The sequence below is a fragment of the Micrasema longulum genome, unplaced genomic scaffold (assembly GCF_059751315.1).
Source record: "Micrasema longulum isolate JH-2025_06_02 unplaced genomic scaffold, ASM5975131v1 h1tg000321l, whole genome shotgun sequence".
Classification (NCBI taxonomy): domain Eukaryota; kingdom Metazoa; phylum Arthropoda; class Insecta; order Trichoptera; family Brachycentridae; genus Micrasema; species Micrasema longulum.
This window is the reverse complement of record NW_028277525.1, coordinates 53,876-68,009: the sequence shown is the minus strand read 5'-3', so window position 1 is coordinate 68,009 and position 14,134 is coordinate 53,876. Positions and strand designations below refer to the sequence as shown.

The window sequence follows — 14,134 nt, the reverse complement described above, 5'->3', positions numbered from 1 at the left end:
CAAGATGGTCATGAATCAACAAGAAGAATGAACTTGAAATGAAACAGCTAATACAATATTAATAACGAAGTAAGAGCAAGAATTGTATTCATATGTTTTGTAATAAAACCTGATATTTAACTTATAGTAGTAAAATCTGGTTCAGTACAAGTTTTATATAGATTTATAATTTGAAAAAATTACTTACTGCAATATCTCAAAATGATATTTTAGAATTGATTTTCATTCATTTCATTCGCTGATGCGATGTGCAGTTGCTCAGGCAAATTGTCCAATTTTGCATTATTTCTCCTGAATTGTAATAAAAATTAATGTAATGGACTTCGGAAAGTGAAAAAACTAATATATCATAGTTCTAAGAATTTTTCAAATATATATATGAAATGTATTCGTGTTGACTTTATATTTGGAAAAATATTTTTCACGTTCATAATGTGAGTACACATTTCCACAGTTACTTACGACTTTAAATCGAATTGCTCAGAAGCAAACGGAATAGCGATTTGAAAGCGTGTGCGAGATATATATTATTTTATGAATTGATTATTATACAAATGTCTTATGGTAGATAAAGCTATAGAGATTAAACAATTTAATGAAATTATCGTTTTTATTTTCTTCTTATTCCACATCGCTCGAGTTGAGGGTGTGGACATCACCAGACACCTTCCAGAAGACCCTATCGCTAGCCAGCACTCTCGCCTTCTCCGCCGAATAAAACCGAAATATCATCATTGTCAACCTTCCAGGACGGCGAGAACTCGCAGGTGTAAAGAAGAGATAACTCGGGTCAAGGCTCACCCGAGGCATCCCCGCAGGACATGGTCCAAGCCAGGTCCACCGCCGCATCCTCAATACGCTCGTTATAGGACGGAAGCTTTGTCCATTCTCGGACTTCAAATTAGTTTTTATTTTTACCTCTTGTTTTCAGTTAATTATAACCCAAACGGAAGCAGATCTCTGTAGGAAAATGATCACCTTTTGAGTAAAGTTATCGGTGATCGAACTTCATAAACCAAAGTACCGAAAATGGAAAATAAACAACACAGGGGATAATAATGATCAGGTGTAATTTATTATAATATAATACAACATATTTATGTAGAAGCGTCTACAGTAGAGAACAATATTACGGAAATTCATAACAAATCAAGTTAAGAACTGGGCGTGTGAACTAATAAATATGTTAGTTATTTTATATAAATCGGTATAGTATAAATAGCATCATGCATTAACCAGAAGTAATCAAAGTTGAAGAAAAATAAGAATTATAAATGAAAATTAAATTGTAACAATAATGAAGAATGTTAAAAACAAAATATTGTATAATGTAGATGTTTTTATGCATCAGTGTCATGTCCGCAAAAGTGTTTTTTTTTGTTTAGTCAGATTGTTTCATTGGAGAGCTCTTGTTTTGAGCTAAAATTTTGTTTGAAATCATGGGTAGGTATGTCAAATTTATTGTTTAATATCAAACTGAAAGCAGTTTTTGTTATTAAAAATTGTTTCGGTAACGCCATCTTGTGGAGCCGGTAAAAATTAAGAATTTGATGTGAAAAATAAAATCAAGACTAGTTCGATTCGTGGTCTAGTGATTTGTTAGTTTGCTGATACCCTAATTACGATACGAGTACTGATACAACATTGTGTGCAAAACTAGAATAATAATTACCGAAGTCTTCGGGCCACTGATCTATGTAATAAAAATAATGGATTGTGGCGAGGTTTAATGTAATAATAAAGATGATGTCTTTTGAAAATGGCGTTACATTCCTGTCAATCGTCTAATTGATAATTTAGTTACAAATATGTTTTGAACAGAGTTTTCATTCTGAAAAGTTAATTAATTATGCAGTCCCATTATTATTTTGTATCTTTGTTTGTTCGAAAATATTGCACAAATGAAACACGGTAAAATGTTATGCATCGGAATTATGCTTCAGAGAGTGTATTAGATTACATATTTTGTAATGATCAACATGCCGCTATAGAATTTCTTATTGATAACATACTTAACTACAATCACAAGAACAGTTCCGATAAACCCAATTGCGATAATTTATTATGTTCCGTGTCTTTAAAATTTCCCTCAAAATTCCCTCAATTTATAATAAAAAATAAAGTACAATTGAAAATAAAGAATGCATAAGACAGAAGCAAACAAAAGATATACGAGAAGTAAATAAAACATAGTTTTGTGTTTTCTCTTCCTTCCATTTCGCACTGTACACATTTCAAATAATTTACAATATATATTTGTCCGTACTTATGGTTAAAAATTTACAAACTTGAAACATCGTTATATATATTTAAGTTCAAACATTCGTAGTCTACAATAATATTTTAAATCTACGGCTCAATATGAGCATTTTATATTACAAAATGTGAAAATAAAACCTTACGGCTGCCACTGCGAGGAAAGCTTGATGTTATTACAATTATTAAGGAGCTCCCGGTGGCGGCCGAGGGTCAGCTAGCATTATGTTACGTCACTCGAAATCTCGGCTTACTCGAACCGACCCGCTAATGTCAGTCAGTTGAGTCGCTTTTGTGTGAAACCAACGAGTATTTCTTCTAAATGTGACGGTCTATCGGTGTATTTTATTACATCGGGGATTTCGTCAAACTAAGTGAAAGAATGCTAACACGTTCCCAGATAAACATATTTCATATTTAACTGCTTAAGTTTGAAAAATAGATCATTGGTAAATTTCTACAGTCTATTGACCATCGTGACATCGCAGTATGGTGTCATTGTTGAAATACAAATTGAAATTTTGTTTATATAAAGGCGGTACTGACGCAATTGATTAGGAACAAAACGGTACTGACGCAATTGATTAGGAACAAAACGAACAAAGCTACCGCTGTTGATCGCAACATCTGCATAAAATGCATAATATCATTGACAGAAACCTGAAATGTAAAATATTATTTTTATGTAATCTGTAATCGGCATCAGAGTAAAAAAAAAGCGATTTTTCAAGTGGGAGATTAAACAAAACTGAAATAATTAATATTTAAATATTGTAACTTTCTTTTTAGATTTTTTCAATCTGACAAAATGTTTAATACGTAATTTGCCTTTTACAATTTCAAATTTCTGTCAGGGATTTTAAAAAGTAAAATAAATTTGAATCTAAAGGTTTTTTATGACCAAAGAATTGTATAAGGGGTACTTTACAATTAATATTCGCAATTATTATTGTAGATGATGAAACATTTCTCTCAGGATGGGCATGAAAAATAAATCAATGCAACTTTTTACTTTAAATCAAACAGACTGGTCTGGGAACGAGTTAAACATAAAATAAATTTGTCCTATAGATGATTTGAAAATATAGTATGCGGAAATAGCTTCGAAATAAGTTATAGAAGAGTGAAGATCGTATTGATGGGATTAGCGAAGGTTCATCAGGTTTTCTCGTAGCGTTCCTAACCGATGTCAGCTTGCAATATCAGTCGTAGTTGGGGTGATAACTTATAGTTATATTGGACGTTTGCATCGGGGCAGTTGGGCGACCCTGGGCTGGCTAGGCTTTGTCGGCTCGCCCTGTCACCGGTTGACCGGTCACTCGGTGGCTAGTTAGAGGCGGCCGTGACTTGGGAGCTATTGGTCAATTGTTGCTCCCCGGCGGCTTGTTTGCAAAAGTCACTTAGGTGCCTCACCTGTGGACAAAATTAATGTGGTAATTTTTGTGCAGTTCCAATGAGTGGAGTTGCGAGTTTAAAGCGTGATTTTAAAATGGCACAGCGGTTCAGACTACATGGTACTTTTTTAAAATTATTATTTTTAAATAACTATAGTCCTTGAAATATAGCTTGATTAGAATGACATTTGTCAGAAAAAGTGATGACATAACTTTGTAGTAACGTCTAAGGAGTTATTTATATTGACACACGAAAAATCATTCGTAACTGGCATGTTAATTTATTTTTATAATACAATGCTTGACATATAAATCAACATAAATATATAAAATCAGCTTTAAAACTAAAATAAACCTAATTATTAACAACGTTCTTACGAGGTTACATCATTTTGCTAAAACGTTAGAGATGGGACAAATTGACCAATGTAAATTGATCGAATAAAAAATAATTAATTTGATGTTCATGAAAAAAGTATAAATGTTTATTTTTTGGTGAATAATTGTGTTAAACACACTATAATAGGCTTGTTTTTGCGTTTTTATATCACTTTTCGGAAACAGAGTTTCATGATTGCATGGAAAAAATGATAAAATCGATTTGATCAGTGATCAGTAATTTCCCATCACTAATGACATTAGTTTGACAGCTGTCGGTCTAACCAGCTATGTTTTAAGGACCGTAAATTAAATTTTAACGAAAGTTTTTGTATTTGAACTTTTCCAAAACAAATCTAGCCCATTTTTAGTCTCGACAAGTTACCGAGACCGCACGTTAGGACCGGCCCTTGTGGCAGCTTATTCCAACCATCGACAACCCTATTTATTGCTCAGGAAATGCTTCTGTGGAATCTGGTTCTTTCCAGCTTGAAACTATCTATGGCCTCGAAGTCAAGCATCTAGTTTGAACGTGGGATCCAAATTTGGGCAGCAATAGTGACTGTATTTTGCATGTCTCTATCAGGACACCCCTTTCTCGCCGTGAGAGTTTTCAATTCTTGCACATACCGTTTTAGGCTCGGCAACAACTCTGGCTAGTCTTTGGACTCTTTCCATCAAGTTGATATCCTTAATAAAATGGGGATTCCATATCTGAAACCCGGTCTACTATAGGATTTGTATATTTTCAGTTGCTATGTTTGGTATGTGATATTTCCAATTATCTGTTATTGTTATTCTGAGGCCTTTTTATTGTTTCACAGCTTTCAAATCTGTAGATTATACCATAGATGGTCTTAGACTATGTTTAGGGTTTTTCGGGCCGATGTGAAGAACTGTGGATTTATTGACATTGAATGTGGGACGCCATTTTTTGGGTCCATTCTGAATACTGACCAGGTCTTGTGAAGTTGAATTGAACGGGTTTCAAATGGTGTGTATTTAGTAACATAATTGTTATATCATCATCTACGTAGGGCACTTCATACTAACATTATTCCATGGCTTGCCACGCTCCTGCGCACCACGGTGTCCTAGAGATTAGTGAAAATGGAGAATGTAAAGAGTAGCGCATATTTACTCACAGTGACGTAAGAATTATAAAATATATATTACATCAGATGCGGCGGAGACAGACGAACTCGGTGCGGATTTCTTTCTCTCCAAGGGCTGCGAGGAATTGCTCATGGAACTGCTCCTGAAATAATGCGATATTCAGACAATTAACAACCTAACAGCAAATTGAATATTAAGAAGTTCAGCCCTACGGGAAATTAAATATAAAAAATGTATTCGGACGCCCGGTAAAGATTAGACCATTAAAGTGTAAATTTATGTAAAAAATAATTTTAATAAAAACTAACTACTTTGAACGGCGTCACTAATTCTTCCAAATCAACCGATATCAACTGACCAATCAGCAGAACTCACCGAGAAGAAGGGGAAGAGAACTTGAGACGTCACACGCTAAGTCATTTAAAAATCACATCGCTGATAATACAATGGCCTCGAGAGGGGAGACTACACTTACGGAGAAATGGAGTCAAAAATCTCAAGTCCACAAAAACGTAGAAATAACATTGACTCCATATTTATGCTTAATTTACTGAATGGCTTAATTGATGTACCATCGTTACTGGAACAAGTGGCATTCAATGTTCCGATCCGCCGGTTGCGAAATAATAATGTGCTGTTCCTCGATCAACACAGCAACACACAAACTATAGCTTGCATGCACCAATGTCCCGATTGTGTCGCATTGTAAACTCGAGACAAGATCTGGACTTTTTTGGTGTGAGTCTTTATAGATTTAAAAAATCACTAAGATAGACCGGATCTTGTCTTGAGGTAGTAATTTTTATTTTTTTTGTCCTAGCTTTAATTTTATTTAGTTGTATTTTATTGTACTAGTACCTGTATTTGTCGTTAGAATGGACTGCATAAGTCTATCAAATAAATACATAAAATTTTTAAAAACCACTGGATTTCCTCTTTCAACTGATAAGTGTGATATAAATTTGATATAAAAACATTTAAGTTTGTTAGTGAAAATTCTTGGTGGAAATTCATTGTAATTTATTATGAAAATAAAAGACTTTAACCGCTCTCGTAAAGTTGAAGAAAGACAATTTCTGCACCTTGTAATTTTTTGCTGGTTCTTGGAATGCCACTTGGGCCTTTAATGTGGTAGTTTCCCGTTGCTTTCCACATCCTATGCCGTTGGCCACAAGGGTTTTTGAAAATTTATTTTTCAAAAAAATATTTACAAAATAGTTTTAAATTAAAGTCCTGCTGAGTTGCATACATACAACTCGTCAGCAGCTTCAAATAAATTACATCGATTATTTACACTTAACCTACATTAACAAAAATTTTACTTGAAACAATTACATGTTACATTATGAAAAATTAAAAACTATCACTTATACAAAAAACTTTTTTCTAATAACCATAATTTGAGCAAACGTCTCACTCCTGTATTCAACTCAGTATTTTTAATATTGTTTGGTAACATGTTAAATATTTTAGGTATACTGTACTGCAGTGTCCTTTTGCCATATTTATTGCAATATCTAGGAACAGCTAGCCCTTCCATACTAGTAAATCTGGTGTTGTAATCATGTACCAACTTGAGTTTATACTCGGAGTGCGACGCATGCTGACAAATTAATTCGTATAATATAAATATTCGATTTTTCCCTTTTTAAATCTCTTATTTTTTAATGTGTAGTGACTACACAGCACCATAACAAAAAGGTGTATTTAGGACAGTAAGAGAAAGGTTAATACTTCATAAAAATAGCATTTCTTGTGCTAATGGCACCAAATTTAAAATAACAAATATTTTTTGTAAATATTTAAATTAAAAAGTGCTATTACAGATTTCCGAAATGGAATTGTTTGGCCATCTTTGATACTGAGGGCCTCATATATATACCTATATGTATGTCAAACAAGTGAAAAATAGGTATCGGTATAAGGTCTGTCATGGTACCTGTCATCGGCCAGAGAAGCGAAGCACTCGGCGCACACTCGCACGGGACTGAAGAGCTGCTCGTTGGGGAGGGGAGTCGTGTTCTCCGAGCACTCTGCGCAGAAGATACGCCCACAGCTTCTATATTCAAATTGGGAAGATTTGAAAGATTCCTCGTACAAATGTATGTTCCTTCATGTAACTGTTGTAATTGGCTAAGGCCGTATATATTATAATTAAGCTTTGTTTAATCAACAATATTTTGAGTGTGTCCAAATGTTTGTAGACAGGTTGGATTTCCTCGAGCAAAAAGGAGAGCAAAAACATTTTTCAGAAAGGAATATGGAAGTCTAGACATTTACAGGGCTTACGACTTGTCATTGGCTGGTTTAAGTGGCCACTTTACACACTGTGTAACATTCACTATTCTGCCTATGTTTAACCCATTGCACCACTAATAAAGATGACATAATTTGTTCATACAACACACTATTTTTGAAACTTTTTCAAATTACGATTACATTAAGACTACATTAATATTTTGTAATAAAAAATGTGAAATAAATTGGGATTATTACATTTTATTATGAAATATACTTATTTATGTCATTTTCATGAATAAAATTATTTTCCATTATTATGAAAACAAAACTTTGTTATTAGTGTTACACAATTTTATTCTTTTACAAGAACACAACTATAGTTTCGGGAGACCACTCCTCCCATCGACGGGTGATATAAAACTAATATAGTAAACACCCGTCGATGGGAGGAGTGGTCTCCCGAAACTATAGTTGTGTTCTTGTAAAAGAATAAAATTGTGTAACACTAATAACAAAGTTTTATTTTCATAATAATTTATAACGAAGTGTTACGAAGTGAATGCCGATTCAATTTAAAAAAAAAAGTTATTTTCATTTAGTTTTAGTGTTAAAAAAATCACTTCAAAGACAAACTGGCGAATCGCCGGCTTTGTGAGTCAGTGACAAATTGACCTTGGCCGGCGATTCGCCGGCTTTGTGCTGCAATGGGTTGCACATCCTCATTTCCCCAACTCTTCCATCGTCAACGCTTGAAGAGAATTTTTCAGTTTTTATACTTATGCCTGTTAGTTTGATCAACGATAGTAATGACCTAGGTCATAAACATGTGTTTAGCAGATAAGTTATAGTCCTTAAAATATAGCTTGATTAGAATGACATTTGTCATAAAAAGTGACGATATAACTTTGTAGTAACGTCAAAGAAGTTATTTATATTGACAAATGAAAAATCATTCGTATCTGGCGTGATAATTTATTTTTGTAATACAATGCTTGACACATAAATCAACATTAATATATAAAATCAGCTTTAAAAATGAAAAAAATATTAAATAAACCTAATTATTAACGATGTAATAACTTATATTTACATATAAGTTATTAATTTAAAAAATACTTGGTACATTTCCGTTTATTTATTTTGACCAATTAGCGCTTTCCCAGTCTGAAGATGCCCATTAGAGGGTGAAAGCGCTAATTGGTCAAAATAAATAAGTGGAAGTGTACCAAGTATTTTTTAAATTAATAACTTAAATGTAAATATAAGTTATTACATAATTACAATGGAATTCCATCAAGAATCGTTAAAAAATTTTAATGAAATAATTATTAACGACGTTCTTACAAGGTTACATCATTTTGCAAAAACGTTAGAGATGAGACAAATTGATCAAATAAAAAAATAATTCATTTGATGTTGTTCATGAAAAAAGTATAAATGTCTTATTTTTTGGTGAATAATTATGTTAAACACACTATAATAGGCTTGTTTTTGCATTTTTTATATCAATTTTCGGAAACAGAGTTTCACGATTGCATGAAAAAACTGATAAAATCGATTTGATTAGTGATCAGTAATTTCCCATCACTAATGAAATTATTTTGACAGCTGTCATTCTAATCAAGCTACATTTTAAGGACTATAGTTAGTATTATTTATACAGGGTGGGGGGGCGTGAGAAGCGTTCATTTAAAAAAAACCAGTACACATTTTGTCAATCTTACATTATTATTTCTATTATAAAACAAAATATAGAGGAAATAAGGATAAGGAAGGAAAGCAATTAAGGATACAATAGTACTCGTCTCACCTGCAGTGGTGCTTTCTCTTCCCGAGCCAGAAGTGCATGTGGCAGCGCGTGCAGCGCGACACGGCGTGGTCCGGCACCCACAGCACGCCCGCGCCGCTCGCGCCCGAGCCTCCCGCGGCCCCCGCGGACAGGCAGCCGGCCCGCGACGAGGACGCGCCCTCCCCCGGCCCCGGCCCCGGCCCCGTGTCCCCGCCCACGGTGGACGCCTCTGACGGCGGATAGTAGTCCTGCAAGACACACGCGGGTTATTGTCATATCGCACGAGAGCCGTTCCACAGACCAGGAACAATGTTGAGAATATACGCCGGAACCTCTAAAGAGTGTAAGCGGAACGTGGGAAAACACAGTTTCAAAAATAACGCGGTACAAAAATAAACTATATATATTTTTTTAACATTAATCTAACGATTCGTAATATTTAGATTCTACATCGCTCTTAATATACAATATTATGATGGAAATCAAGTACAAGCAGAGTGCGAAGGTTTTCAAGGTCACTGTTATCAATATGTTTCTTTTTTGGGTGATACCGTGCGTGTTGGATTTGTTCCGACATTTCGGCTACCATTGCAGGAGCCATCTTCAGGGTAAACTGAGTGTTTTGTAGAAAAAAGGATGTGTCGTCCATTCGTTCTACGTGACCGAACCATCTCAGAGACCCTTTCTTAATCTTATCAATTATACTTGACTCAGATTTACACTCTCGCCTGATTTCATCATTCGTAACCCTGTCATACATTGATTTCCCACACATTCGTCTAGGAGATCGCATTTCAACCGGTTTGCTCGACTTTCATCCTTCCTCTGCCAGTTCCATGTTTCACTTCCATACATAAGTGTTGGGACTAAAAATCCGTTGTGCACTGCCAGCTTAGCTTCGATTGACATATTTTTATTAGCAATTACTGTGCTTAGTGCTATGTTCATTTTGTTGCCTGCATTCACTCTCCTTTCAACATCTTTTTCTACTCTTCCATCTCTTGAAAACACGCTTCCCAGATACACACATTCTTCTACTTGGTCGAGACATTTGTTGTTTACATTTATTATGCAGTCAGTAACCTCACTTCCCCTTTCAAATACCATCACTTTTGACTTACTTTCGTTCATCGCCAATTCGCTCTCCAGGCATACATCATACATTCTAGAGACTATTTGTTGCACATCGTCCTTGCTGCTTGCTAACAGAACTGCATCATCAGCATACAACAAGCAGCTGACTGAAAAATTATCAATTTTTGTTCCAATACCCATACATTCTATCTCTTTCATACAGTTGTCCATGTATCGATCAAACAACCATGGTGACATTACACATCCCAGAGGTAATCCGTTGAAATTAAACACTACCTCATTCTCATGCAACCTCGGGAGAACTTCCCGACCAACCGAGTTGTGGAACGATGGAATGGCCTTCATGAGAAAGTGATTGGTGCTCAGCACACATAAATTTACAAAGTATTTTCAAATTTTCTATTGATTTTTCAAACCCGGGACCTCAAGCGTGGTAGGCGAACGATACACCACAAGTTGGACTTAACTTGATATTTTTTTTTAGAATTTTCACATGAAAGAAGCCATTGACTCAAAATGCTCATCATGGTAGTGGTTTCATTTCATATACTCTGCCCGAGTTTTCTTCACTCCGCGTGGACATATATTTATATCAGGGACATGTTTGTTAGTTCAATTATTTCAAGCATGCTCTAATATGTATAATCTGACAAAAAACAATAGAAAACAGCATAAATAAACGATAGCAACACCAAACTACAAATGGATTGTTTTGTGATAGGTTGTCATGATAATCTATTTCGGTACTAGTATTTTTGAAGTGTTACCATAATAAAAAAGCTGTAAGAACGCCAGCACCCAAATTATTTTATATATTATTTTTTTTGACAAACTAGCGAGTAAACATCACTTCACACTTTCATTAGCTTTTTAATATACTTGTTGGTCTTATTTCGCTAGATTGCCACTTAATATTTATTGAATTATTGACCGGGTGAAGCTACACCGAGCTTCCTTATCAAGGTATAGTTTTACCATAGTCCTTAAAATACAGCTTTATTAGAATGACAGCTGTCAAACTGATGTCATTAGTCATTAGTGATGGGAAATTACTGATCACTGATCAAATCGATTTTATTAGTTTATTCATGCAGTCATGAAACTCTGTTTCCGAAAATTGATATAAAAACGCAAAAACAAGCCTATTTTAGTGTGTTTAAGACAATTACTCACCAAAAAATAAGACATTTATATTTTCTTCATGAACAACATCAAATGAATGATTTTTTTATTCGATCAATTTGTCCATCTCTAACGTTTTTGCAAAATGATGTAACCTTGTAAGAACGTCGTTGATAATTAGGTTTATTTTAGTTTTAAAGCTGATTTTGTTTATTTATGTTGATTTATTTGTCAAGCATTGTATTTAAAAAATTAATTAATGATTTTTCGTGTCAATATAAATAACACCTTAGACGTTACTACAAAGTTATGTCGTCGCTTTTCCTCACAAATGTCATTATAATCAAGCTATATTTTAAGGACTATATTCCGGTAAGGAGGCTTGCGTAGTTTTGAAGCCAGTAGGTAATGAAATTAATATTAAGTGGTTAAAAACACAGCATTTTTTTTCTTTAGTAAATAACTACAATTTTATAAAAAATTGATCTTTTGACATACAACCTATAGCAGTTACCACGGGGATTAAAGATATTCCATATATTAGGATTATATTATGATAATTCCATGCTATATTGGAATAAAACAATGTAACGATGTTACCCCATATACCGTTGTCCATCTCTGTTGCGACATATTGATGGCAGAAAGTCTAATTGACGTACCCAAGAATTTTTGAATTTTGATGGATCTTTAACCTTTCCCTCACTAAGCATCCAAAAATTACACATGATCCGAACAAGGGAACCAAACGACCCCAGCGCCTACTTGTATAAAACGTTGGAAGTGTTTATGACGGTGCAATAATTTATTCATGTTTTCGCGCGCACATATTTAACTCATTCATGTAATTTATTCATTTTTGTTAGTTTGCCGAATGCTTATGTACATAAAGTGAAATTGACCAAATCGATCTATGAGGGATTCAAATCCCCCCTTCGGTCTGGCTAGGTCAATAAAAAAATGTCAAATTACATTCTTAAGTGTTCTAAAAACAGCGGATTTGCCAATTAGCCTTTCTGCCGTCGATATGCCCACGTCTACAAACATTTGGGTTTAGTCAAAATATTGTAGATTTCACGAATACTCGGGACCCTTTTTGATTTTGAATTAACAGAAAATAATACACTTGCCAATATTTAAAAAAGTCTATAACAAATGATCGCAGGGTATTGGAGTATCAATGCAGTGCCCTATGCGATGAGAGAATAATGATAATATTATTTGTAAAATAGCATACAGTACGATGCAACACAATAAAATGGTGGATGTTTGAATTAGTTTCCGCATGATAAACGACATTCCCTTTGTGCAAACTGACCCAGTACATGTCGAGTGCCGACTGTTTCATAAACTTTTCCTCAAAGTACGCGTCTTCCGCGGCTATCCTCTCCTCTATGTCCCGGTCCGTCCACTCGGCACAGGGAGTATTCCCGTCGGAGACACTATCTTTAGTATTCTCCTGGAAATAATCCCGCAAATCAGTCAACCTTACCAACAAACATGGGGATTTTTTGTGCATAGTAAAATGGCACCGTAAAATACAATTTTACACTTTTGCCAGGTGTCATGTGTTCATTTCGATCACACGTGGCTCCCGACCAAAAGTACTGGCTTCGCATTTCTTTACATTTTGTAAACTTATACAATAAATATCAGGTTTAATAATATAATATAAGTAATTGAAATCGGGTTGTGGTCCTGTGGCTAGTGTCTCGGACTCACGGACCAAAGGTCCGTGGTTCGAATCCCACTCTACCCCAACTCGATTCCATTTTCTAATAGTGAGTTATTTACAACTCGTTGAAAATGGCCCTCAAAATTAAATATTTGGGTAAATCATAAGAACGCAATATAGAACAGTTGTAATGTAGTGTACTTCGATGATCGTAACTTGTAAGTGAAGACCCCGGATTTGGTATACAGATAACCCTTCTTTAACGTAACAAACACTATTAAAGTTTTGCGGAAACCCTTCCCCACAACACGGTTCAGTACATGATGTATTTGGCAATCGTCAATTGAAGCAGAAAACGACCGCAAATCATCAGAAAATGAAATTGTTGTGGCATAGAAAATTGAAATAGAACTTGCGAAATGGATCCGAGTCGACAGATTAACAATATGAGCATTAAGGACGTTCAAAATTTTTCGATGCAAGATGAAATCGGCGAAGCAGATGTGATGGAAATAGCTTCGGACGTTTAAATTTCATAAGATTTCGAGGAGAAGAATAGTGGTGAAGATTGTGAAATAAAAGAATGACTTTGAAGAAATTACGCGACACCTATAAAAAAAAATATAGAATCTTTTTTTAAATGCAAACCTATCCACTGAAAGCAGCCAAAAATTCAAAATGGAGAAGAAAAATGACCTGTTTCCATACCAGAAAATCTACAACGACCATTTAAGGAATAGAAAGAAAACAAAAATCACTTTTTTTTAAAGATGGCGGAAAGCACAAATGATCAAAAAGATTCAGAGAGTGAAGATGAGGTTATCATTCACCTGAAAAAACATTTCAACAATAAATATACCGTTACCGTTGTAACTTTTTGCTTATTTAAAAATAATAACAATGAAAAAATTGAGACTATCGTGGGATGAGCTTGCCAGAATATGTGGATATTATGTTTTGTTGCCAATTAACATAGCTACGCCTCATGCAGTTGTAAATGGGCGACAAACGTAGTGACAGCCCGCCCATTGGAATACCAAATCCGTCATTGCTTTCGTTTGTACTTTT

At 34.6% G+C, this 14,134-nt stretch overlaps 1 protein-coding gene across 1 annotated transcript in view; it reads right to left on the bottom strand.

Moving 5' to 3' along the window:
* Positions 1-1,398: 1,398 nt before the first annotated feature.
* Positions 1,399-14,134, bottom strand: part of LOC148282516 (phosphatidylinositol-3,5-bisphosphate 3-phosphatase MTMR4) — a 62,355-nt gene continuing 49,619 nt past the window's right edge. The window contains exons 18-22 of the mRNA XM_088224929.1: positions 12,710-12,850; positions 9,196-9,422; positions 7,084-7,203; positions 5,205-5,286; positions 1,399-3,669 (exon numbers count right to left, since the gene is read on the bottom strand). Of these exons, the coding sequence (XP_088081055.1) occupies positions 3,583-3,669; positions 5,205-5,286; positions 7,084-7,203; positions 9,196-9,422; positions 12,710-12,850 (657 nt within the window). The 3' untranslated portion in view covers positions 1,399-3,582. The remainder of the gene's footprint in view (positions 3,670-5,204; positions 5,287-7,083; positions 7,204-9,195; positions 9,423-12,709; positions 12,851-14,134) is intronic.